Raw genomic sequence first — 26,466 nt, 5'->3', positions numbered from 1 at the left:
CCATCGGCGGCACCGCTGCTCCCACCCCGCAGCACGAGCTGCCCAGGGCAGTGCAGGGAGGGCTCAGTGGGAGGGAGAGCACCCCTGGAGAAGTACTTGCTTGTTGTCCAGCAGCAGCACGATGGGGTTGAGCTCCTTGCGGGAGCGGTAGTAGGCCCGCAGCGGGACGATGAAGTTGTAGAGGCCGTTCCCCGCCGTCTCGGCAGAAACGATGATCAGCTTGTTCTTGAAGCCGTAGGCTTTGGCGTCCTCAAAGCTGTTGTGTTTGCAGCCCTGTGCAGGGTGGGACAGCCCAGCACTCAGTGCACACGTCCTGGGGGCTCAGCCCCCACCGCCCCTGCAGCCCCTGCACACCTTGTCCAGCCTCAGGCAGCAGAACGGGGCTTTCTCGGGCAGGAGGTGGCACAGGGTGGGGGAGCTCCCGATGTAGGGGGAGTTTGGGGGGTAGCCCTTCACGTACCTGCAGCAGAGAGAAATCTGTGTGAGGACAGGGAGAGCTGTCCATTTATCCAGCACTCAGGTGCTGGGGAAAACATTCAACTGCAGCACTGGCAAGTGCCCTGCAAAACTCTCCTGCAGCAGCTGGGAACTCCCTGAATACACATATTTAGGAGTATTTTTTGCTTTGCAAAGGGCCATGAGGTTGTAAAGATGCAGGGACAGAGTGCTCATGGAAAAGCCAGGGGGGGCTGAGCCTGAGCACCCACCTGGGCACCACTGAGCACCTGTCATGTGCCATGGTCCCAGTGCCTCTGAAACTGGAACAAACTGGGTGCAGCCACGTCACTGTGAGATTTTATGAAAAAATCCTTTCACCAGGAATTCTTCTCCTGGCAAGACGAGAAGCCTCAGCTTCTCCATGTTTTGCTCCTCTGGAATGTAATTTGGAGAATTGTTTACCCAGCACATGAATTGTTTCAACTTAATGACCAATCCCAGCCCAGCTGTGTCAGGACTGCTCAGTCACGAGCTTTTATTATTCACTGCTTTCGAGCTTTCTGATGCATCCTCTTTCTTTAGTATAGTTTTAGTATATAATTTTCTTTTCATATAATATGATATGATAAAATATAGTACAGAATATTATACTATACTATAATATAATAGATATTATGTGATATGATAGATATCATGTGATATATAATATGATATGTAATATGATATATCATATGATATATCATACTATATTGTATAATATATTATATATTATATATCATATGATATATCATAATATATAATATGATATATAATATGATATATCATAATATGTATATCTATATATATAATATGAGATATATGATATATCATATTATATATAATATGATATATAATATGATATATAATATGATACGTAATGCAATGTAATATAATATAGTATAATATAGTATAGTACGATATAGTATGATATTATGTAACAAATATAAAAAATATAATAACATATCATATTATATAATAATATATAATATGATAGAATAGACTAGACTAGACTGGAATACAATACAATACAATACAATATAATAATGAGAACCCTGAGCCAATTCTCATCTCTCACCTCATCCTGGGGACCCCAACCCCCCCACCACCATCGGTGACCACCAGCCACAATGAGCCAGAGGCACCCGAACCAAACCAGGTCCCGCTGGAACCGACCAGACAGAGAAGAGAGAGCGACTCACTCCAGCACGGCCGAGCCCTCCTCGTCCGACTGAGTCATCTCGTCCTCGGACTGGTCGCTGAGGAGGTCGCAGGGCAGCAGGGAGGAGGTGTCAGCCAGCTCCAGGACGGGGGCGATGCTGGGCCGGCGCGTGCCCGAGCCGTTCTCGGCGGGCAGGGCCAGCTTGCTGCTGTTGGCGGGGCGGCACTCGGTGTTCTGCAGGTCCATGGCCACTGTACCTGGACATGGGGGCAGGGAGCACGGCAAACACGCTCTAAGGGGGGGGGAAATGTCACAAAAGCCTCCTGTCCCCAAGCCCTGCGCTGGGATGAGGTGGCACAGATGATGCTCGGCTGTTGGTGGGCGTGGGGAGTGCAGGTGAAGCCCCCACGTGTGTGCAGCGTCTCTCAAGGGCTCAGCTGTCCCTGGGGCTGTCCCTCTCTCCATCCCCTCACAGCTCCATGGCTGAACCCTCACCTGCCTGCAGCTCCCTGAAGTGCCAAGCCAGGCTCTGCAGGAGTTTTTGTCATGCTGGTGTGTCTCTGAGAGGACAGCCCTGCACAGCCTAACCCCTGCCCACAGCTCCTCATAGGCTCTGGGAGACACCAGCCCAGTCAGGAACCACACCTGCCCTGGCACTGCCCTCCCTGTGGATGGCCCTTTGCCCCAGGGAGAGGCAGGCAGGCAGGCAGCAATGCCCTCACCCACCTCCCACATCCCTCCTGAGCAGCTCCAGGTCTTAGACTCTCAGAATCCTTAAGGATAGAAAAGTCCTCTGAGGCTGAATCCAGCCATTCCCCCAGCACTGTCAACCAGCCACTAAATTATGTTCCCAAATGCCACATGCCATCCACCCATCATTTAAATCCCTCCAGGGATGGTGACTCCACCACTGCCCTGTACCAATGCTTCACAGCCTTTTCTGTGAAGGAATTCTCCTTAATATTCAACAAGACAGATTTCCTCATCCTGTCCTCCAGCAGCTTCCAAAAACCAAACACATTGATGGAGTGTCCCAAGAAGCAGAGCCCAGACACTGGCCTTGCCAAGCACCACTGCCCTGCTGGCACTCACGTCATGTCTGTCCCTCTCATCACCTCTGCCAGAGGTCCCTGGGAGTGGAGCTCTGTGAGGAGAGCTGTGACAAACAGCGCTCAGCAAAGCGCTCTGAGGCCTGCTGGGGGATAATCTATGCAAATTGCTGCTCAGGAGTACAAACACATAAATTATTTGCTTGAAATATAATGTGCTCGTGTGGCTCAGCTCCTCCAAAACTTGTTCTCCCCAGATACAAGAGGGAAGTAATGACTCATGGTATTTTTCACTTGCACAAATGCACCGCTGGCTGCAGAGAGAGCTCCAGCCTGGGAACCATAAATGTGATTTAGGATGTGCCCCACGGCATTTCTTCCTCCAGCCTTGGAAATAACTGGGGGCTAAATCTAGGCTTGGGGCATTTATGCAAATACCCTTAATGATAATGGACATCACAAGGTTTAATGATGATATTTGAGCTTGCTGAGAGCAGCCAGGGTGCAAGGAAACGTATTTTACTGCTGAGATGGCTGGGATACAACACAGAAAGGGGTTTTCAGGGAGGGGGGGAGCGTGGCAAGGAGAGTGCAAAACAAAATAAACCCAGATGTGGGGAGGAAACCGAACCCAAAGGTGGGGGAGGTGATGGAGGGGGCGTGCCAGCCCCTGCTGCCCCCCGAGCCCCCCGACTCACCCATGCTGGCGATGATGCTGTGCACGGGCAGCCGGGAGGGGCCGTCGTAGCTGCCTGCAAAGCCCTTCTTCTTCTGCTTCTCCTCCTGCTTGAAGATGAAGGCAGAGTTCTCCTCCTTGGTGATGTTGATGTAGAAGCAGGTGTCCGACGCTGCCATGATGTGCCTCGGGCCGGGGTTCAGCAGGATGCTCTTGTTCTCCTCCCTCCGGATGCCGATCAGGCAGACGCCGTACCTGGGCGGGGAGCAGGGCCTGGGCATTCCCAGCTGGGCAAAATCCCCTCCAGCACTCTGTCCCTGCACACAGGACCTGGCAGCAGCCCCAGCCCTGACCCCAGGCTTGCAGACAGACAGACAGACAGACAGACAGACAGACAGACAGACAGACCCCCTGCCCTCACTTCTTGTGGGCGTGGAAGGCGGCGTAGGTGAAGCTCTTGCCCTCGTACTCCATGAAGAACTTGCTGTCCCCCATGCGGATGTGATAGACCTCATTGCCCGAGCAGCGCCCGTACATCCGCTGCCACTGCTCCGGAGACTCCTGGCCCTCCCTGCAAGGGCAGCAGCAGCGTCAGCGGGGACCCTCCGGGCTGGGATGGGAGCCCAGGGGTGGGATGGGACCCACCGGGGCTGGGATGGGAGCCCAGGGGTGGGATGGGACCCACCGGGGCTGGGATGGGAGCCCAGGGGTGGGATGGGAGCTCTGGAGCTGGGATGGAACCCCCTGGTACTGGGATAGCCCCCTGGTGCTGGGATGGAACCCCCTGGAGCTGGGATGGGACACCCTGGAGCTGGGATGGGACCCCCTGGTACTGAGATAGCCCCCTGGTACTGGGATAGGACCCCTGGAGCTGGGATGGAACCCCCTGGAGCTGGGATAGACCCCTGGAGATGGGATAGACCCCTGGAGCTGAGATGGGACCCCTGGAGCTGGGATGGGACCCCCTGGAGCTGGGATAGCCCCCTGGTACTGGGATAGCCCCCTGGTACTGGGATGGGACCCCTGGAGCTGGCACAGGTCCCAGAACCCCATCCAGATCCCGGCTCTGGAGCTGCCCTGGAGCCTGACAGCAGGGAGGTGACAGTGACACATGGCCACGGGCTGTTGGTGCTCTCCCAGGATGAGCTCGTTCTCATTTTGGCCTTTAAGTGCCTTTTTATTTAACGAGGGCTCCTGCAGAGTGCAGGGGGAGGGTGCAGAGCCCGTGTTGGCAAACAGCTCCGAGCATGGGGCGAGAGGCATCTGGCAAGGATGTTTCCTAACTGTTTTGATGGCACTTTACCCAAAATTCAGACGTTTCTGACTGGCCAAGGAGTGCAGGGCACACACCACTGCTCTCCTGTGCTGGCAGAGCTCCTTCCAGCCACGCTGGATATAAAACCACCAAAAAACCCTACGGGGTCTGGGGCTGCTTGTGCTGCAAATTCACCTTCCTGCCAGCAGCACCGTGCCAATACAAAGATATTTTTACCTCCAGCCTCTGCAAAGTTGGCATTGCCCAGCCCATCTGCACTGGTGTGGTCACTGGAGTGGTCCCCTTACAGAATGGGCTTTTGCTCTTGACCTGGAGGGGGGCCCCAGAGCCCACTGTGCCCCCCAGAGCCACCCCAGACCCCTCTGTGCTCCCATGGGCTCAGAGGTCTCAGTTCTGCCACTCTCCAGGCTCAGGAAGGGGTAGGGGAGGGCAGGGACAGCAAGGGACAGCAAGGGACAGCAAGGGACAGCAAGGGACAGCAAGGGACAGCAAGGGACAGCACTCACTGGCCACGGGAGGTGTGCACCAGCAGGGTGATGAGGGTGGAGGTGGCAGGGCAGACACAGTTGAGTGCCAGCATGGCGTATTTGCACTCCTCCTCACACACAACGTGATCTGAAAGGCAGAGGGGACCATCAGGGAGGGGAGGGGGACACAGGGGTTCCCTGGCTGGCAGTGCCTGGGAATGGGGTCATTTTGGGGTGGTGCTGGGCACAGGGTGTTTCCTCCTCCTGCCAGTCCAGGAGGGCTCTCAGCTAACCAGGAGCTGCTGTGCAGCTGCTCCAACTCACCTGCAAACTTGACATGAAATTTATTTTCTGGCTTTAAGATCTGAACGTAGAGAGGACAGTTTGGAGCAAAGTCTTTGACAGCCCAGGCCCTCAGGATGGTCTGGTGGTCCTGGACAGGGACAAGAGAAACAAGAGCTGCTTGGTTGATGGTTTCTTTTCCCCAAGGCTTCTACACCTGGGATGAACTGCAAAGCACCCAGCCACCCTGGAGAGGTACAGCAAGGGCTCCTGGTGCTCCCTGAAACCCAGCACTGATGGGAAACCAGCAGAAGGAAGGTGAGCCCACAGGGGCCCAGCCAGCAGTGTGCTGCTGCTTGTCTCTGTGCCATCCCCAAGGTTCTCCTTGGCACTCAGCCCCTTCCCAGCACCCTCCTTCACTGGGCACAGGTGACATCAGCACCACCCCAGTCCCTCCTGCCTGAAAAATGCCCCATGCCCACCCCTGACTGGACTCACAGCTGCTGTTCTGTCCACCTCGTTTCGGCTGCTGAGAATGAAGCAAGCTTCTCCATTGTCCATCCTGCCAGGAGAGAGCAGTGACCCCATGAGCTGCAGGGCCCACAGGGCTGGGCACTGCCCACCCCAGCCAGGCCCCTGCTGTCACAGACACATTTTAGGGAAAAATCCCTTTCATTGGCATCTTTTCTCCTGAGAAGCTGGGAAGCTTCAGCTTCTCCACGTTTTGCTGCTTTGGAATGTGGTTTGGAGAACTGTTTACCCAGCATGTGAAATTGTTTTTAATTAATGGCCAATCACAGCCACTGTGTCGAGGCTGTGAGCAGCCACAAGATTTTATTATCATTCCATTCCATTCCTTGCTAACCTTCTGATGAAATCCTTTCTTCTGTTCTTTTAGTATAGTTTCAATATATAATTTTCTTTTAATACAATATATATCACAAAATAATAAATCAGCCTTCTGAAACATAAAGATTCTCATCCCTCCCCTCATCCTGGGACCCCTGCGAACACCACCACACCCTGCCAGCCCCCAGACCCAGCAGAGGCACGGGGGGCACAGCTGGGGTGGCACTGTCACTGGGGTGTGCAGGGTGTCCCTCTGCTCACTTGGCTCTCATCAGGTCCTGGTCCTTGAGTGCAGAGCCCTGGAGGTAGATGACCCTCTGGGACCACAGGGGGATCTGCAGCACGCGCCGCACCTGGATGTCCATCTCCGTGGGGCACAGGATCACCACGTAGTAATCCTGCAGGAGAGAGGCCACTGCTAGAGGAACCTCCTCCAGCCAGGGCTCATCAGCTCTCGGAGGTCTACAACACACCCAAGGTAGCTCAGCTACCTTTGGCAGCATAAAAATCAGCAGGATGGATTCTGCTGCAGCCTTAGAAACCAAAGGTTTAATAAAAGGCAAAATGACAAACAGAAAAACTCAGCCAAGTGCCAGAGGTTCTTGCTCTTGGTAAAACACCTTACAAAAACAATTTTCTTTGTTCATGTCTTTTTCTAGTAAATTGTCCAGGCAAGACTTATTATCTTGGACTTCTGTCCAATTAGCTTCCAACTGGACTTCTGGCCAATCAGCCATCCTTAAGTTTAATGCTAAGTCCTATGAAATGTCTTTTCCCTTAATTGAAGAGAGAAACTTCCAAGTTTCTTTCCTTTTAAGAGGACAAAAGATAGTTTTGTCCCTCCCTCAACAGAGAGCACACTCCTACAGCCGCCGTGGGTCAGGGTCCCGTGAGGCTGTGACCCACAAGGGACCCAGCAGCGTGTGAGTGTCACCCTGATTTTTTAAAATTTTCTAAGCCTTCTGATGTTTACATTCTTATAATGAACTTTCTCACACACTTTTTATAAATAACTTATTGTTTTGCATTCTTTTATAGAAGGAAAAAAAAATTGATAAAGTGTTAGTTTGTCCAGTGTCGTTGGAGAGGTGACACTTCCACCCTCCCATCCACTGTGGGAAGAATGGCAGATTTGTCTTTCCAAACAAGCTGCTGGTAGATAAAACCAGCACTGGGAGATAAAAGAAACAATGGGAAGGATTCCACTGATTGATGAATGGAAAAAGTGATTTGCTTTTACAAACAGACTTTAGGTTTGCTGATAAATGAAATTAGACATTGAGAGATGAAAGAAACAATGGGGAAGAAAACCCCTAAATTCCATAAGAATTAAAAATGGAAAGGGAGGGCTGTACATTAGAGGGGAATCTTTGGGATCAGGCGTTCTGGGAAGTCTGAAATGGGGAAAGAGAGCAGGGAAATGGGGCTGGGAAACTGGGATAAAAAGGTGGCTGTGTGCTCCAAAAATCGGAGAGATTCCAGGGGAATGCCCCATGGCCTCTCCCTTGTTTGGAATAAAGCCAAAGGACTGCTCTGTCTCCTTTTTGGACATAAACCTCTGGTGTTTGTGGATTAATTTCCCTAACAACTGTCACTTTTATCAACCTATAAATATTGTCGCCAAAAACCAAATTTCCCTTTTTTCACCTCGAAAACAACACCGTGTGTGGGTCGTGGTGTTTCCTACCCCCCAGGGACAGCGTGAGCCCGGCCTGGGGCTCACCTGCAGCCGAGGGTGGGCGTAGAACTCGTTGAGGAAGTCCATGAGCAGGTCGATCTTGAGGGAGCTGACGCACAGCACCACGTGCTTCTCGGTCTGCGCGCGGTGCCGGCTGTAGTTCCCGCCCGACTTCTGCCGCTCCATCCACAGGTACACCAGCTCCTCGAACTGCAGGAGGCACGGAGCTGATGTCCCCAGGGCAGGGCTGGGAGCCCCTCCCCACCCTCAGCTGTGCAGCTCTCACCTGGAGCGGCAGCACCACCAGGGCCACGCAGATCATGATCACCACGAGGAGCTGGGAAGGCCAAATCTTTGGTGTCACGTCTCCGTAGCCCACGGTGGAAAAGGTGACGATGCAGAAGTAGAAGGACTTGAAGAGGGAGAGCTTCTCACCTGCTCTTTCTAAGTGCTGGATGCCGCAGGTCCTGGAAGGGAAAAGCCCCGTCACAGCAGGGAGAGCCCTGCACACCTGCAGCTCAAAGCCATCCTGCTGCACACAAGTGTCACCCAAACCTTCCTGGGCCCAAATTGTACCCCCCTCCCCCAAACTCATCCAGCAGCAGGGCTGGGAGCACCACTGAGCTCTGAAATAGCATTAGTCATCCACATCAGAGCCTCGTCTTTATTGCCAAAAACTCATGAGCCTAAAAGCCTCATTTCCTCTCCATTCAGCAACTTAATGGTTCAATATGCCTCAAACCCAGGCCAAGGGAGCCAGAGGAGAACTCAAAGCCTAATTCAGAGCTAAATAGCCAGTGATGAGCTCTGCTCCCCTGCCTAAAGGAACACTCTTGATGCTGGCAATGGCAGGGAAAGGGCCCAGTTAATTAGCAGGAGCCCCAGTGGCCAATTACACAAGTGACCTCAGGAGCTGTGACATGTGGGGGAGGAAGAGCTCGGCTGGAGCTGGGAGTGAGATGGGTTCTGGTGAATGAACCATCCCTGGTGCATGAGCCATCCCTCATCTGTCCCTGGGGAAGCTGCTGTCCCTGCCCTCGTGTCCACATCCCCCAGCTGCCTCTGGCAACACCCTCACCCTCACTAAAAACTCCCTGATCAAACCCTAGAATAAGGCAGGATCAGGAGTTGGACTTAGAAACCCCCTCCCAGTGCTCAGTGTGCTGGGGAGGAGCAAAGCAGGGGAAGGTGTGAGCCCTGCAAGAGCCCAGCTCTGCCAGCTGCCCCAGATGGGCACAGCTGGATTCCCAGGGTGAGCACAGCTGGACTCCCAGGGTGAGCACAGCTGGACTCCCAGGGTGAGCACAGCTGGACTCCCAGGATCAGGAGAAGGGTTTAGAGAAATGGAGAGCAGCACTCACCCCGTGAAAACGAGACACAGGAGGGTGCAGATCAGGATGAGCACCTGGTTGAACATTGCTGACTGTGTCCTTTGGATGGCTCGGTGCAGATCGTTCTGGGGAGACAGGGCAGGGCTCCCACCAGCTCACACAGCCTGGGGGGACCAACTGCTGCCTTGCTGGCTCCAGCAGTGCCCTCCCCACTGAAGGGCAAGCCTGGATTTAGCCCTTGGGGAGGGGTGTGCATTCCCATCAGCAGGTCTGGGATCTGAGAGACAGCTCTGGTGGGAGCAGGGGAATGGCTGGAACACCTCACCCTGACCACCCCTGTCACTGTGGTTTGGACTCTGAGGGATTCCTAGTCACAGCCTGGCATTCCCAGCCTGGCATTCCCAGCCTGGCATTCCCAGCCTGGCATTCCCAGCCTGGCATTCCCAGCCTGCACACACCAAGCTCCAAATTCTGCCCCAGAGCTGGGGGCAGCCAAGGGTCCCCTCCCAGTCCTGCTGCCCTCCACATCCCCGAGGAGCTGGACAAAAGGGACCACTCACAATCATGTTCTCCAGGGCATACTTGGCCAGCCAGCAGTTCAGAAACACAGGAATAAACAAATTCCGCAAAGGAGGCCAGAATATCTACAAAAGCAAGGGTTATTAGCAGAAAAATCCACCTTCTTTTAAAATATAGAGCCATAAGCAGCCAATCCTCCCTGTGTGGAAGGATCCAAACCCAAGCTGAGCAGAAGCTGCCACCAAACATGGCCCTGCTTCCCTGGCTGCAGCAGAGCAGCTGGAAAGGGAGGATGGGTTTTGGGATAACACTCCAGAGAAAGTCATTACATTGTCAAATATTGAAGGGAAAATTTCCTGCAAGCCTTAAAAACCCCTTGGCCAGAAACCCATTTGTCTTTATTTCAGCACCAAAACACAGCACTTGCCACACTGAGAGCTGCTCCCAAATGTCCCTGGGACACACTCACCGTGATGATGAAGGGCACTGTGTTGATCATCTCCAGGATGAAGGAAATGCGAAAAATCTGCTCCCAGATGTTCCCCTGAGGAATTAAAACCAAAGAAGAATTAGATAACCTTAGAAACTTCTCAGAGGACAATTAAAGTGATCCCACTCTGCCACAGACCCTGCTGGATGGTGCAGGAGAGGTGCAGTGGTGGGAGGCACTCTGGGAGCAGGAAATATTCCCAAACTCCTCAGTCCTCTCCACAGCCACTACATCCCTCTGTCTGTCACTGCTGCCACCCAGAGCTGGGGGACAACAACACTTCATGCAGGGATGGAGAGTGACAGGGACAGGGACAGCTATGGATCCTGGCACTCGGAGCAGGGGGTGACGCAGGGGCTGAGCCTCTGCTGCCAACCCTCCCCTGGTCCCTGAGAAGATGCCATTTGTCAAGGTCACTTTTTCTGGTCACTTTAGGTGGCTTTGGTCCAAAGGAGTCAGCTTGTGCCTCTCCTTGGAGCAGTGCCACTCCCTCTGGAGGCAGCAGGGCATGAGCAGGAGTGACCCTGCCGAGCTCAGGAAATCTGGGATGTGCCAGCCTGACACTAGGAACTGCCAGCTTGCATTAAACAGCCCTGAACTTCTGAGAGAGCACGGGAAGAAGAGATTCTGCCCTGCACATCCAGCAGCCCGAGGGGAATGAGAAAGGAAACATCCAGAGGCAGCAGACCAACATCCTGCCGGGATGAGCGGGATCCAGGCGACTCCGGCCGGAGAAATCTGTTCCTGTGGGGGGCAGAGGAGGCTGAGCCCTCCCAGCCCGGGCTCTCACCTTGTAGCTGAGATAGGTGAGCAGCATGGTCTCCAGGAAGCTGATGAGGGCGATGCTGACCTGCAGGAACACACACGGGGGGGCTCCCAGGGCTCTCTCCAGGTGCTGGCTCAGATCAGAGCCCCCCGAGCCCCTGGGGGTGGCACAGGTGGGGCAGAGCTCCCAGCCCAGCCCCTCTGGGCTCCTGCACACCCCGGGGAGCCCCTGGGGGTGGCACACGTGGGGCAGAGCTCCCAGCCCAGCCCCTCTGGGCTCCTGCACACCCCGGGGAGCCCCTGGGGGTGGCACAGGTGGGGCAGAGCTCCCAGCCCAGCCCCTCTGGGCTCCTGCACACCCAGCAAGGGCTGCTCACCTGCACGGCCCACAGAGGGGTTTTCCTGTCCACCCAAAAGATGTGGGACCTGCAAAGAAACCCAGAGGGGATCTGAGCTCTGGCTCAGCTGTCAGGGTTTCCACCCCCCCAGTGCAAACCCGAGGCCACCCCTGACTCAGGAGCTGCTGCTCCCTCCTGCACAGTTTGCTCAAGCAGCCCCTGCACTGGAATTCAGCCATTCCCAAGGGTGCAGCCACTGGCCCTTGCCAATGGATTTGGTTCTGGGATGCTGCTCCACTTCCCTCCAGCAGCCCCACGACCAAGAAATGGCCTCAGGCAGCTGCCAGCAGAGCCACCTCCATCCCTCTGCTCCCCCAGCCTGGCAGAGCTGACCCAGGGCACTGAGCAGCTCCCACTCACCAGTTGATGTTGGTGGACTGGTTGAAGGCTGTGTAATTCTGCTTCTCACATTCCCAGCTGGGGGAGAAAGAGCAGGGAAAAGCAGTCAGGGGGGAACAGGGATGCTGGGATCAACCCCCTGGGATCACTGGGCAGCATTTCCATGGATCCAGACCCCCTGATTCCCACAGCCAGGGCTTTGCACAGGAAAGGTCTCCCCCAGGCAGCCTGGGACAGCTCATTACTGCAGGACAAAACCCCTCAGGTGCTTCAGCCCTGCCAGAGATGCTGTGGAACGCTGATTCTCCCTGGCACAGGGCTGCAGGGAACTGGGAACTACCAGGTCACAATCAGCACAATTTGCTGAGCTGCAGCTTCTGGGACAAGGCTGGCTGTGCCCCCAGCACCCTGCCAGGCAGGCAGCCCCGAGCTGAGCTCTCCCTGCCCTGCTGGGAGGGATGTGCTCCCTCTGGCCAGGGAATCCCTCAGGAAAATGGGATTCCCTGAGCTGCAGCTGTGCTAAACCTCCCAAGGATGAGCAGCCATGTCCTGCTTCGTTCCCACAGGTCTGGAAGAACTTCCAGGACGTGCAGATGTGCTTGGAACTCTGCAGCCTTTACAGGGAGAAAATCAAATCGCCAATTATCCAAGCTCTTGGGGGGAAAAAATCATATTGTACATGAGCTGAAGGAAGCAAGGACACATTAAAAATAGGTTATACTGAAACCCAGCACAAAGCTGATGTGTGGAATCATCCATCACCTCAAGGATCCACACAGCACACGTATCTCCCAGTGCTTAAATGGGATTTAGTGGTAATGTCTTCAAGGGCTTCAGCCCTCAGAAAATATTTGCACGGTGATGCCCTGGAGTGGCTGAGCTCTCCCTGTGCCTGAAGGCCACGCTGAGACCCTGACAGAGTCAGAATCTGGAAATGAACATGACCTGAATTTTTCCACCATGCTCTGCTCAGGGCCAGTAGATACCCCCACACCCATCCATGGGGAGTGAGCAGGGGCTTCCAGCCTGGGAAGTTTTGTTAAAGCACCAATTCAAACAGCTGGGGGTGGAGGTGAAAAACCTGTTCTGAGCCCTGCCAGACCCCCAGGGAGCCCTGGTGGGCAGCTGGGGCTGGGGCACTCACTCACCAGCCGATGCCCTCCTCGGGGTTGTCCAGCAGCACACGCACGATGTACAGCAGGCACGTCAGCAGCTTCAGGGAGAAGTTGAAGAGCCGGATCCTCAGGCCTGTGGTGGAGGGCAGCAGGGATGGGGCAGCACTCCTGGGCATCCCCAAACACCCCAGCACTCCCCCCCAGCACTGCCCCACAGCACAGGAGCCCCCTGATCTCCCGGGAGCTGCAGGAGCACTGCCCAGGCTTTGCCCAGCTCCACAAGTCCTGCCCAGTGCCACAGACACAGGAGACCAACACAGAGATAAATAACCATGAGCCAGCTCCTTGCTGACCCCAAAAATGTGAGAGAAATGAGGAGCTGCTGGAGTGTATCCCCCTCGTTAGCAGGCATCCAGAGCAGCACTGACCACAGCACAGGCACCTTGCAGGAGCAGGGATGGTGAGGAAAAGCTGCTGCTTCATCCACTCTGCCTCCCCAGCCAGTTCATGGGGTTATTACTCAGATTACAAGTGAGAAATTCATCACATTTTCATTAAAAACTTCCCCGTGGGCACCCTGTTGTGCTGGGCTCCAGCTTTTTAGCAAGACAACAGGATGCAGGCGGAAGGAGAAAAGGCAAATTGATAAATTAACGAGCAGGCCCCCTCCAGACAGCTAATGACATCTTGGAGGAAGAAAATAAAAACACCATTAGTCAAGTGGAGACTAATCCCGCTGGCTGGAGCAGGAGAGGGTAACTCACAGCCTGCCCTGGCTGTCCCCACAGCCTCAGGGAGGCACAGGCAGCTTCCTGATGGGGACATTGGCTCCCTGACACCCCCCTGCTCCCAGCCAGCTGTTGGTGGCTCTCCCCGGCGAGCAGAGGTGGCAGGAGGCACCCTCTCCTTCCCATGGAAATCCCCCAAACCAAGCTGACATCACCAGCAAAGGGCCAGGAGGCAGCCCCGGGCTGGGGACACGCAGGGACAAGGCCACCAGCAGATGGCAATGGCTTCTCATCCCGCAGGATGCCCGGCTGGGGCAGGGCTCGGCTCTCGCATCCTGTGCCCGCAGCACTCACTGGATCGCTGGTTCTTGATGAAGAAGAGCTTCAGCCGCTCCTTGAAGGTGTTCTCATTCACGTAGAACTCGACCTGCACCCTGTGGGAGAGTCCCCAGCGGGGCTGTCAGTGGGGTGGCAGGGCAGGAGCCCCCAGAGCCCCCCTGTGCCCCATCCCCGCTGGGTGACCCCGCTGACATCCCACAGTGACCCAGGCTGGGGCCAGGCTCCCGGCTGTCCCCGCAGTCCCAAACCAGCAGTGTCACCAGCCAGGAGCCCCAGGGACCCCCAGAGCAGCTGATGTGACCCCAGGGCCAGCTCTGCTGGGGACCCGGGGCTTGGCTGTGGTTCACACACAGCCAGAGAGCAGAGCCACAAACTTCTCCCTTCCCACAACTTCACAATGTCCAAAACCTCCCAAAGAGCAATGGCCCTGGAGCTGCCTCTCCCCGTTTATCTGCTCCAGCAGAGCAGGAGCTGGCGAGGACAATGTCCCCAATGTCCCCAGCATGTCCTGGCTCTGTCTGTGCCCTGCTCTGCCCGGGGAGGAGAAACACTCAGCATGGGAGCTGTAAAAAACAATTCCGCTGTAAACAGAGAAAATGTCCCTTTGTTGCTAAGATACCACTCTTGGTCATTCCAGAAAAAGCCAGGAGCTGCCAACCAGCTCCAGACATCGCCTGCCACCCAGGGCCACTGGTGGTGCCAGGGCAGAGTGTCACCTGCCAGGACAGAGTGTCACCTGCCAGGGCACTGACAGCATCCAGCAGGGAGGAGTAGCAGGTGGGGCTGGAAACTCCATCCCCGCCTTCCCTGGCTTCTCCTGCCTCCCACCCGCAGCCCCCTGCCAGCCCCAAATTCCAGGGATGGGACAAAACCTCCCCGGGGCTGGATGGGGGCTCCTGCAGGCTCTGGGATGCTGCATGGAGGCTGGGCAGGTAAAGCAGTCCCAGCTCAGCTCACCTGCCTCTCAGGGCACTTTATCATCACCCTCAGCCCTTTGCAAAGGCAAATTCACCACCCCAATGGCGCTGCCCCTGCTGAGCACCGGGAAACGCCAGCGGCTCCTCCTGCCTGGCTTTGGACAGAGCACGGCAAACTCTGCTCCTCCCTGGCCGGCACAAAGGAGTTGGGTGCCGGGGGTTCCCCCTCTGGCTGCTTTCAGCAAGCCTAAGGAAGCACTCCTGTCATTGCTGCTTTTCCAAGTGCTTGCAAGAGGTCGCCGAGCCCTCACCAGCCCAGCCCAGGCAGAGATCAAGGGCAGCAAACCCACGGTGACAGTCGCTGCCATCCCACCCCATCCTGATTTACTGGGGATGGAGGGATGAATATTTACCAAACATCCACGCCCAGCTGATCAGGCAGCAGATTGGGAAGGGGTTTTACCAAATCTTCATTCCGGGCTCCACCCCAGCCGGCCTAAGGGGAGGGGAGGTGGCCAGAGGGGCTCGTGTCACCACGAGAAGGGACATCCCAGACCCCGCTGCAGGGAGAGAGCAGGAGAATTTACGAGCCCTGGCTGATCAGCACGGTGCCTGAGGAGCAAACAGTGTTAATGCAGAGCCTCAGAGCCCAGCCTTTACACCTGCTGCAATTAATCCCTTCCAGAGCCAGACGCAGCAAATCATTTTTCTGTGCCAGGGCATAAATCAGCTGTCACAACTGCTCACAATGCTGCACACAAGATAATTGCTCCTTCTCCTTATTAAACATGGCCAGGAAGTGCTGGGAACTGGCTTTCAGCAGCGCTGAGCACCCCATTCATCAGAGCCCCTGAGGACTGAGAGCTCGAGGAGCAGCAGACTTCAGGGAGCACAATTCCTCTGCCAGACACTTGTCTGGTATCAAAGCAACAAACAGCTGAATAAATCTCTGCCATCAGACAGATGGTTCACTGATCTGTAGAGCTGTGGCCCACCTCGAGACAATGCCTGTAATTGCTGGTGGATAAAAGGACTAAATTATTAGATCTAACTCTTTGTGATAAAGTGGCCCATGGATTCATCCATCCCGATGGCTGCAGGAAGAAGGAACACTGGGAAAACAATAAAGCAACTAAAAGCCATGTCTTGACTGGGGGGGAACAGGGTGTTTAACACTGCAGAGAGATGAAGAAATGAAAGAATGTGGAGGGAACACGTTCCTGTGCAGGCAGCCTGCCGAGGCTGAGCCCCAGACATCTGTGGGGCCCCCACTCTGCAGGTGAATCCAACACCCCACACCTGAACCAGGGATGGCTCTTCCCAAGGCAGCAGCAGCACCATCCCAAAGTATCAAAGCTCCTACTCCATTTCCAGCTGAGGGAAGGAGATGATATCATGTAAAACATACCCTTTAATTTCATTGTCAGGAAGTTAACTGGGAATAAGAATCAAGCAAAACTCTGACTGCATTATTACCACCCCAAAACACACCGTGACAGCTCTGCCTTTGCAGCAGCTCAGCCAGGATGGGGTGCTCAAAGTGTCCCCTCCCTGCTGCCATGGCTGGGCATCCTTCCCACCTGGAGCATCCTTTTCCCACCTGGAGCATCCCTCCCACCTAGAGCATCCTGGTGCCAGCCCATCCCAGGCCACTCCAAGGGTCCCCAGCTCCACAGTTACCCCACCTCACCCCTGTTGAACCCCCCCAGGCCATGCAAACAACGATGCTGGTACAAGTTTAGTTCCAGCCCTCTGCTTGGGAGTGTAATTACTGCTATTATGCACTTCATAATGCCTGAGTGACTTCGTTTTCTTCGCTGGGTTATTTATTGTACTTTATTAATCTAAGATTAGAGGCAATTTGTTGTAAGATGATGAGTTCCCAAAAAAAGACACAATGGTTTGTTCAGAAAAGTGCAGGGTGAAAGGGCAGGAGGAGCACATCACAGCCCACCAGCATTAAAACAGACACTGAGGGGCACAGCCCCTGCTCCAGCCTTTGCACTTCCCCAGAGCTGGGACAGTTCTCTTCAAAAGGAGAAAAACACAAAAAATATGAACCCATACAGGGATTTCTTGTCCCAGGAAGCTTCTCAAGGAATTTCTCCCATCATGTAGCAGGATGCAAACAAGACTCTTCTGAATTTTTCTGGGGGGGGAGGAGGAAAGTACCTAACAAAGCAGCAAAACCCCAGAAATCTCTGCAATCTGGTGGGTGCTAGCTCCCACCTCTGCCAAGGCAGTGAAAGTGAGACCCCACTTCACCCCTCTGAGCTCAGCTCAGCTGACAGCTCTGCACCCTCCGTGCAAACCCACATGGATCAAACAGACAGAAATGTGGCTGAGCCACGCTGGAATTACAGAAATGTGCTGCTGGCCCAGCTGGGCTCCCTGGGGCCAGGCTGTGGGTACCAGACACAGCTCAGAGGAAGGAGAGGAGCAGGGCTGGCGGTGCAGGTCTGCAGCATTTCCTCTCCCAGCAGCCTGAGGAGGCTGTGCAGGATGCTCTGAAGGCACCGTGCCATGGCCAGGCTGCCTCCAGCCCTCGCTCAGCCCCGGGAGCAGCCGGTGCCAGCTGGAACCTGAGCAGAGCCAAAATCCTTCCCAAATAAAGCACAGAACCTGCCAGGCTGGGGCTCAGGTACCTGCTGACGAAACACCCAGGCAGCTCCAGCCCTCCTGCTTCCCTTTGGGATGTTTTTCCTTTTCCCCACCATTTTTGTGATGCTGTTTGGACACAGAGGCTTCAGCCAGACGGGTGCCACGGGGCGAGCTGTGTGCCCTGTGCTTGCCATCCTCCATGTATCCCGGGTGAGCAGAGGATGGGACAGCTCCAGCCCTGCCCAGGTGAGCTCCCAGAGAGGGGTTTGGGGACAGGAATGGGAATTTCTGCTCAGCTGTGTGCACACAGACAGCCTGGGTGCCTGCCAAAGGCAGCGAGCTGCCCACGCGCTCGATCCGCGGTAATTGAACAATTACTCAAAGGAGGAGGAACGGCTCCAAACGGGGGCAGGAATCGACTCCAGGGCCTTCTCCTGCCACACCAGGTCCCTCACGGGCTGGGGGATGCATCCTGGCAGGATGGTGCCCTGCCCAGGGCCCTGCAGCCGGGGGTGTCTCGGATTCTCAGGGCACCATGGAGCACCTGGAGCTCTCCTGCTGCAGCAGCTCCTCCGGGGAACCTGGGGCACCTTTCCAAACCAGACAGCACCCACAGCCAGGGAGGGACGGGGAGCTGGGGCTGCTGTGCCTACTTTGGGGGCAGAGCCCCCTCTGCCAACACTGCTGAGCCAGGGAGGGAAGGGGAGAGGGGGGATCTCTCCCAGCCCAGGGGGGATTTCAGGTGCTGGGGGAGGGACAGGACAGCACTGGGGACACCACTGGCAGGGCCAGCATGGTCCAAAAGGCCAAGTACCACAAACAGGGCAAATCTGTCCACTTTCAGTGCATTTTCTCATCCCACATCCCTTAGCAGGTGCAGCACTGAAGCTGCTCTCCCCCTTCATCCCAGAAGATCCTCAGGGATCACAGCAGCGCCCAGCCCTGAGGAGCTCAGCAGGTCCCACACCAGCCTGGGACAGGCAGTGTCACATCCACCATGGCACAGCCACTGTGCCACCATCACAGCCACAACTATGCCACCATCACAGCCACCATGGCACTGTCAGAGCCACCATGGCACTGTCCATGGTGCCACCACAGCACTGCCACAGCCACCTTGTCACCATCACAGCCACCACTATGCCACCATCACAGCCACCATGGCACTGTCAGAGCCACCACAGCACTGTCACAGCCACCATGGTATCATCACAGTCATTGTGGCACTGTCACAGCCACCTTGTCACCATCATAGCCACCACTATGCCACCATGGCACTGTCCATGGTGCCACCACAGTCTGGGCCACCATGGCACTGCCACAACCCTGACAGGAAGGGCAGCTGCCCCTCCTGGCCCCTGCAGCACCAGGAATGATTTCCCTGCCAAGGCTCATCCCAGACCACGACCAGCAGGATCCAGTCCCACATCCACAAACACTGCCCAGGGAGCCAGGATGCTGTGGCACATCTTGCCCCTCAAGCCCAAGGGCTCGTTTCTTCAAGGTTTCATGCATTTACCATGGGCATCAATCAGAAAAAAACCCTCCTGTTTTATTATGGAGTGTGATTTTTTTGCCCAAAGAAAGAATTGATATTGCCAAGCACTCTGCAGCAAATTAAACCCAGCTGGGTGCAGGTAATGTCATCCTGGCTCCAGCAGTAATGCTGCAGTTGTATTTTTGGGGGATGAAAAGCAAATTCCAAGTAGTCACTACAGGAAAAACCCTTCCCAAGAGTCGGTTTGGCCTCCAGGACCATTTATCTCTCACCATGCCCTGAACTCATCCTGGTGTGCCAGGGGGACAAGGGCTGGCACAGACTGCAGGACGGGCTCCATGGGCCTGAAGAAAGGTGACAGAAATCTCCTGCCTGACTTTTAGTTCTTTTATACATATATACAGTTTTTTACTAGGGAGGACATTGCAATGGAAATGGGATTTTTATCGACTCCTCATTCCCTGAAGGCAGCTGTAATCCCTCTCAGCAGCTGCAGTGCTCATTTCCAGGCACCAAACCAAACACTGGAGGAAACAGGGACACGCTCAGGGCTTCAGGCTGTAGATAATAAAATACTTTGGGCTGGAGGCACCTTAAAGTTCATCCTGTTCCACCCCCTGCCGTGGGCAGGGACACCTTCCACTGTTCCAGTGCTGTCCAACCTGGCCTTGGACACTGCCAGGATGGGGCAGCCTCTCCCACCCAGGGTTTGGACGGTGCTCATGGCTGGGCAGGGGCACCACTTGCTCCCAAATAAGATAATTACACTTCTCCTAAAGGTTAAAGCCCCAGAAGGGGAGCAGCAATGGGATGGCAGGCTGTACTCCCTTTGGCCTATTTGTTTTGCAGCATTGGAGGCCGACACTCATGAGTCTGCTCCTGTAATTGCTTGTGCTGATGAATCTGCATTGTTTAATTAGGGCTGTGCATGGAGCTCATCGTTAATGGGTAATTGCTGATTTGCTGCTATCAATTCTTCCTCAATAAACTTCTTCTTATTATCCTTTCTTTCAGTTACTGTCAATGAAGTTTTCTTTGTACCCTTTTAAAGTTTTGAGCCTGCTTTGCCATACTCCTAATCCCATCTCACGGCAGGAAATGAGGAAGAAAATTCCAGCAGCTGCACTGGTCTCTGGCCAGCTCTAGACCCACCACAACTGCTCTGTCCCTGGGAGCAGGGAATCCTCCCCAGGGTAGGGATTGCTGCTCCCATGCACAATTCCTGGATGCCCAGAGCAGTAAAGGACAAATCTTGTGCTTACCAGCTCCCTTAAAAGCAGGATCATGGTGGAACCACAGACTGGGTGGGGTTGGAAGGGACCTTTGAAGGTCACCTGGTTCCAGCCATGGGCAGGGACAATTCCAAAAGGCCAAACACCAATTCCACAAGACCAAGTTGTTCCAAACCCCATCCCTCGTGGCCTGGAACACTTCCATGGATGGCCCATCCCCTTTCACCCCCAGTGATTAGAGCCAAGGTTAACCACTGCTCCCAGCAGCAGGCACTGCCCAAAAACCCAGCTCACCACGTGCACCAGACACCCCAAATGCCAAGGGGGCTTCTGCCCTGTGGAGAGCAGGGTCAGCTTCACCCCAGGGCAGGCCAGGGTCCCTTGTCCCTCCCCGTGGCAGCGGGAAATGCAAGCAGAGAACTTACTGTGAGAGGGAGGAATCCACGCTGAAATCCTCGGCGTGAGGCCTACGAGCGAGAGCAGCACACACAGCGTGAGGGGAGGCAGGGCCCGGCCCCAGAACTGCCCCAGCGGGGCTGGGACACCGGGATGTCCCAGTGGGGCTGTGACACCAGGCATGTCCCAGTGGGGATGTGACACTAGGGATGTCCCAGCGGGGATGTGACACCGGGCATGTCCCAGTGGGGATGTGACACCGGGAATGTCCCAGTGGGGCTGTGACACCAGGGATGTGCCAGTGGGGCTGTGACACCAGGGATGTCCCAGCGGAGCTGTGACACCGGGCATGTCCCAGCAGGGCTGTGACACCGGCCATGTCCCAGTGGGGATGTGACACCGGGCATGTCCCAGTGGGGCTGTGACACCGGCCATGTCCCAGTGGGGATGTGACACCAGGGATGTCCCAGCAGGGCTGTGACACCGGGCATGTCCCAGCGGGGATGTGACACCGGGCATGTCCCAGTGGGGCTGTGACACCAGGGATGTCCCAGTGGGGCTGTGACACCGGCCATGTCCCAGTGGGGCTGTGACACCGGCCATGTCCCAGCGGGGATGTGACACCGGCCATGTCCCAGTGGGGATGTGACACCAGGGATGTCCCAGCGGGGCTGTGACACCGGGCATGTCCCAGCGGGGCTGTGACACCGGCCATGTCCCAGCAGGGCTGTGACACCGGGCATGTCCCAGCGGGGCTGTGACACCAGGGATGTCCCAGTGGGGCTGTGACACCGGGCATGTGCCAGTGGGGATGTGACATCGGGCATGTCCCAGTGGGGATGTGCCACCAGGGATGTCCCAGTGGGGATGTCCCAGTGGGGCTGTGACACCAGGGATGTCCCAATGGGGCTGTGACACCAGGGATGTCCCAGTGGGGATGTGCCATGGGGGCTGTGACACCGGGGATGTCCCAGTGGGGCTGTGACAGTGGGGCTGTGACACCAGGGATGTCCCACTGGGGATGTGCCACCAGGGATGTCCCAATGAGGATGTCCCAATGGGGATGTCCCAATGGGAATGTCCCAATGGGAATGTCCCAATGGGAATGTCCCAATGGGAATGTGCCACCAGAGATGTGCCAAGTGGGATGTGCCACTGGGGCTGTGACACCAGGGATGTGCCACTGGGGCTGTGACACCAGGAATGTCCCACCAGGGATGTCCCGCTGGAGTTGTGCCACCAGGGATGTCCCCACTGGAGCTGTGCCACCAGGGCTGTCCCACTGGGAATGTCCCCACTGGGAATGTTCCCACCAGCAGTGCCAGCACCACAGGGACCAGAGGCCACCCAAGTGCTCACACCGTGTCCCTGCTCAGCTCCCAGAGATGCTCTGCCAGTTACAGCCCCTCAAGGGCTGGGCTCTGTGGATAAACCCAGGTTCTGTGCCTGTTTTGTGCCTTTTGGTGTTTAAAGGATTCTCACAAACTGCCTCTCTGCTCTGCTCTGATCAGTGCCACACCTGTGCAGAGAAATTGGGCTATGCTTCAGGAGTCAGCATTGTGCCTCTCCTGGGCAGCTTCACACACACCAGTGATGAGCAGAGAAAGGGAAAGGAAATGAGCAAAAAATAAACCAAAAATCAAATCACAGAGGAATGATGAGGGGGATGAGGGGTTCAAGGCAAGGGGAGGAAGAACACAGAGAAAAACAAGGGGTGGGTGGGAGGCAAAGGGCCTGTGCTCATGCACTGTACATCCCACAGACAGACAGACAGACAGACTGACTGACAGCACAGGGCTATCCAACACAGCAATTCCAGCAGCAAAGCAAAAAATCCCCTCGTGAAAATGATGCTGCCACCAAGACACCCAGGGATGGCCCTGAGCCCCCATCTTTACCTGAGCCTGAGCCCTTCCCTGTTCCAGCAGTGCCCTCCCTCCCTTCCTGATTTACTGGGAGCCAGGGACACAGAAATATCATCACAGCCAAGGGGCCACTGCAGACCATAAAGATTTTTTTGCATTTTGCTTTTGCTTTACAAGTCTGCAGCACTCCGGCACAGTTCAAACGAAATAAAAGCAATAAATTCACATTTCAGCAGGAATGCAAGCCAAGAGGAAGCTGATCCATGCCTCAGCTACGAGCAGCAGCCTCCCTGGGACAGGATTTATTTTGCTCCTGGGCTCTGCTCTGTGCTCATTGCTCCTTCCTCTATCCCAGGTTGTCCCAAGCCCTGTCCAACTTGGCCTTGGACACCCCCAGGGATGGGACACCCTGTGCCAGGGCCTCCCCACCCTCACAGGGAAGGATTTCTGCCCAATATTTCTTCTAGCCCTGCTTTCTGTCAGGGTGAAGCCATTCCCCCTGGTCCTGTCACTCCAGACCTTTATCCAAAGTCCTTCTCCAGCTCTTTTGGAGCCCCTTTCACTGGAGGCTGCTGTAGGATCTCCCCAGAGCCTTTTCTTCTCTGGGCTCAGCTCCTGCCCTGCTCCCCCCTGCCATTTCCCCTCTTCCCTGCTCATTTCCAGCTTGCTCCAGGAGCATTCAGTTCATTCCCACCAAATTGCTCTCTTGTGGCTCCTCTCACAGCAGGAAGGAGCCCTGGGGTGGCTCTGCAGCTGAGCTGTGCCTGGGGGCAGCCCTGGCATTTATTCCTGCCCAGCAGCCCGGGGTCTGTGCAGCTGCAGAGCCTGGGGAAGGAGCCTGGGCTGGCAATGTCCCTGCAGCTCAATTGGATTGTCCCTGTCAGCACAGGGGCTGCCCCTCCTGCCCTTGGTTTGGAGCAGGGGCCTTTCCTGCCTCACAGGGATTTTTATGGGAAAAGAATCAGCAAATGATTTGGTTTTCTCCTCACCTGGTGCCAGCTGGCAGCCGGGGAGGGTGGGGGAACAGGAGCTAATTCCAGCTGCAGAGCAACCCTCCTGAAAGCCAAACAGCAAAAAAACCCACAGAGATCAGTGGGGTCCTGCAGGACAGGAAGGTTCTGGAGAACTGGGGTCTTCCCCCAAATCCATGGGCTCTGTGCCTCTCCCAGAATCAGCCACAATAAACACCTCACTCACATGGAGGCATCACAGACAAAAGGGATTCCAAAGACATGGACAGACAGACACCTCCCCAGGGGTGGCTTTGGCCACTCTGCTCTGTGGTTAAAGCACGTGCAATAAAATAACTTTTTTTTTGTTTTGTTACAAAAATATGCTTTTGGCTCCCAAATGAGTGAACTTTGTTGTGCTGGTCACAGAGGCAAGGAGTGATTTGAGGTGTCCCACTGGAACCTCTCCTTCTCCCCACCAGGCACCCAAATTCTCACCAACAGCCCAACCGCTGAGAAAAGATGGAGATTTCCCCAAGAAAACTAAAAAAATCATTACAAATCTCATCTGGAAAACAGCCATTTTCCAGATCCCCAAAACACTTTAACAGTGATTTACAATATACAGAACCTAAGGCACTTAATGGAGTCAGAAAGGTTACTCTGGCTTTTAATGTGTTTTAGATAATCTACTTCAAATTGACCTTTTCATTTCGTCCAGATCTGGCTCCCTGAGAGCAGACAAACCTCAGCTCACCTCATTCCCATGGAAAACAGCCACAGCACAGGCAGCCAGAGACCTTGGCTCCCCTGCAGGAGCCAGGGGCTGGGAGAGCAGAGCTGTCCCCACCCAGGGCAGGCTGAGGCCCCTGGGTGCTGCCAAGCATCACCCACCGTGCCAGGCTGCTGGCTGGCACAGGCTGCACCTCCCAGACTCAGGAGCAGAGCAGGGAAGGGTGGGAGAAAGGAGAGGAGCAGAGGGGGAAGGAATTTCTTGGCTGCTTCAGGTCTGCCCCCACCTTTCAAGCTACAGCCCCTGACAAAAGGGGAAGGCTTTGTCAGAAGGTGAGGAGACAAAGGCACGTTTATAATTAGAACAAAGCCATAATAAAGCTTGCTTATGTAAAAGAGAGAGCAATCACCTGCCCACCCATGCTGGAGGCTGAGCAGCACCTTCCACCTCATCCTGCCTCCTCCCAGCAAAGGCAGGGAGCCCTGAGCTGGGCTGTGCACAGCACCCCTGGGCTCCAGCACCCCGAGAACTGGGCCAGCAGAGCCAGGTCCTTCTCTCCAGGGGGGGAAGGCAGCCAGCCCCAAGCCCCAGCTCTCCTCCAGCTCTGGGTGGCATTTAGCTCCTGTGCCTCATGCAGATAATTGGAGGCTAAATGCTGTCCCTGTGTTCCAAGTGCTCCAGGATGCTCAGAGGGACAGAGCAGCACAGCTCAGCCCAGCTCAGCTCAGCCCAGCACAGCCCAGCACAGCTCAGGGACCTGTTCCCTCCCAGCAAACTCTGCTCCTTCCACCACTGTCTCCTGAATTTTTGGTAAATGAAGAGCATTAAAAATGCACTTCTGGTGGTGCATTTCCTATTCAATTTGCAGCCATCCTTTCCAAACAAACAAACAAAAGCATTCACGCCTTGACTTGAAGCCTCTGGAAGTTACAGACACAAGTAATGACCTGCCAACACTGCTCTGGGCTTCAGGCTGCTTTAATAACCACTTGCAAGGCTCAGAGGCATTTCCAGACCGAGGTGGAGAGGTATTAAATCTGATGACTTTCTCCCCTGGCTTTGGGGAGGATTTAATGCCTTTTCACCCTGGTCTGGAAATGCCTTCAAGGCAGGGTCAAGGCAGGGGGGTGAAGAAGAGCCAAGCAAGGTAAGTGCCTGGGGAGGCTTCCCAGAGCAGGGCTCATCCTCCAGAGACAGGAGCTGCACCACGGTTCCTACCATATTGACAGTGAGAAACTCAGCCCAAAATAGCCTGATGTGAGAAGGACAGATGGGAGGAGATGAAAAAAGAAAGCAAAGAGGGGGAGAAGGAACGAGCAGGAGGAAGGGGAAAGCGAGAGGAAGAGGCACACGCCTGCTCACAAAGCTGTGTCAGAGGGGAGGGAAGGGCAGCTCCCCTTCCTGCTGTGGGATGAGCAGGGATGACCCCAGGGAAAGGGCTTGAGCCTCAGCACTCCCTGGTGGGGAGGGACTCATCCAGCTGTGCTGGTGACACCTGGAAAAGCCACCAGCAGCTGCAGAGGTGCCACAGGGACGGGCAGTGCCACCTGGAGCAGCCCCACGGGCAGCGAGCTCAGCAGGAGTGGGCTCAGCTGCCTCCCAGGGTGCTGCTGCTTCCACCACAGGAGCATTTTCCTTGGCATTCCTCTGCAAAAGCTGTATCCCAGCTCCAACACAAAGTTTGGGAAGCGGCGGGCGCGGTGCCGGAGCTGCAGCAGCCTCTCTGCTCCCAGCCCAGGGCCCAGCCTGGCCTGCAGCTGCCTCCCAGGAGCTGTGCCTCTCCCAGAATCGGCCACACAGTCACTGAGGCTGGAAAGGACCTCTAAAGTCATCAAATCCATCAGCAAAGCTTACCCCCAGCACTGAGCCGTGTCCCCACAGCCACACATCATTCAGATCCCTCCAGGCACGGGGACTCCACCTGTGCCAGGGCTGGACAATCCTTTTGGTAAAGAAATGTTGGCCCAAATTCAACCTAAATCTCCCCTGGCACGAGTTGAGGCCATTTCCTCTTCTCCCAGTGATTGTTTCTTGGAAGAAGAGACCGATCCCACCTGGCTGCAAGGCAGAGGGAGAGGGCAGGCACTGCCAGGCCTGGGCAAAAAGGCCCTGCAGATGCTCAGGCTGCTGTGACACACTGCTCCTGCCCTTGCTAATGAGCTAAATGAGCCCCTGCAGTCCTGCCAGGGACTGATCCTTGTGGGGGAAGGACTGTGGGCAACTTTGGGGGTGGGATGTGAGACCCTGGTGTGCCACGGACCCTCATGGCCCACTCAGAGAGGTGCCACCCTTACAGCAAGCAGGAAAGGCTCCCCTGAGGGAGGAACATGCCAATCC

General features: G+C 55.4%; 1 protein-coding gene across 5 annotated transcripts in view; it reads right to left on the bottom strand.

Annotated features, from left to right (window-relative positions):
- Window positions 1–26,466, bottom strand: part of KCNT1 (potassium sodium-activated channel subfamily T member 1) — an 80,592-nt gene that overhangs the window by 12,625 nt on the left and 41,501 nt on the right. For 4 of the 5 annotated variants that reach the window (XM_059865105.1, XM_059865103.1, XM_059865106.1 and 1 more), the window contains 19 exons: window positions 13,953–14,032; window positions 12,904–13,003; window positions 11,777–11,833; window positions 11,396–11,444; window positions 11,044–11,103; window positions 10,233–10,307; window positions 9,805–9,888; window positions 9,275–9,369; window positions 8,200–8,380; window positions 7,959–8,123; window positions 6,497–6,633; window positions 5,885–5,948; window positions 5,429–5,537; window positions 5,144–5,252; window positions 3,783–3,932; window positions 3,384–3,616; window positions 1,677–1,893; window positions 355–460; window positions 101–273 (listed from right to left, as the gene is read on the bottom strand). In XM_059865105.1, coding sequence (XP_059721088.1) covers window positions 101–273; window positions 355–460; window positions 1,677–1,893; window positions 3,384–3,616; window positions 3,783–3,932; window positions 5,144–5,252; window positions 5,429–5,537; window positions 5,885–5,948; window positions 6,497–6,633; window positions 7,959–8,123; window positions 8,200–8,380; window positions 9,275–9,369; window positions 9,805–9,888; window positions 10,233–10,307; window positions 11,044–11,103; window positions 11,396–11,444; window positions 11,777–11,833; window positions 12,904–13,003; window positions 13,953–14,032 — 2,244 coding nt within the window. The remainder of the gene's footprint in view (window positions 1–100; window positions 274–354; window positions 461–1,676; window positions 1,894–3,383; window positions 3,617–3,782; window positions 3,933–5,143; window positions 5,253–5,428; window positions 5,538–5,884; window positions 5,949–6,496; window positions 6,634–7,958; window positions 8,124–8,199; window positions 8,381–9,274; window positions 9,370–9,804; window positions 9,889–10,232; window positions 10,308–11,043; window positions 11,104–11,395; window positions 11,445–11,776; window positions 11,834–12,903; window positions 13,004–13,952; window positions 14,033–26,466) is intronic. The other variant, XM_059865104.1, reaches the window with a different exon arrangement.

This window comes from Haemorhous mexicanus, chromosome 21 (assembly GCF_027477595.1).
Source record: "Haemorhous mexicanus isolate bHaeMex1 chromosome 21, bHaeMex1.pri, whole genome shotgun sequence".
NCBI classification, from domain to species: domain Eukaryota; kingdom Metazoa; phylum Chordata; class Aves; order Passeriformes; family Fringillidae; genus Haemorhous; species Haemorhous mexicanus.
Note: the sequence above shows the minus strand (reverse complement) of the source record. Positions and strands in the feature narration are given on the sequence as shown.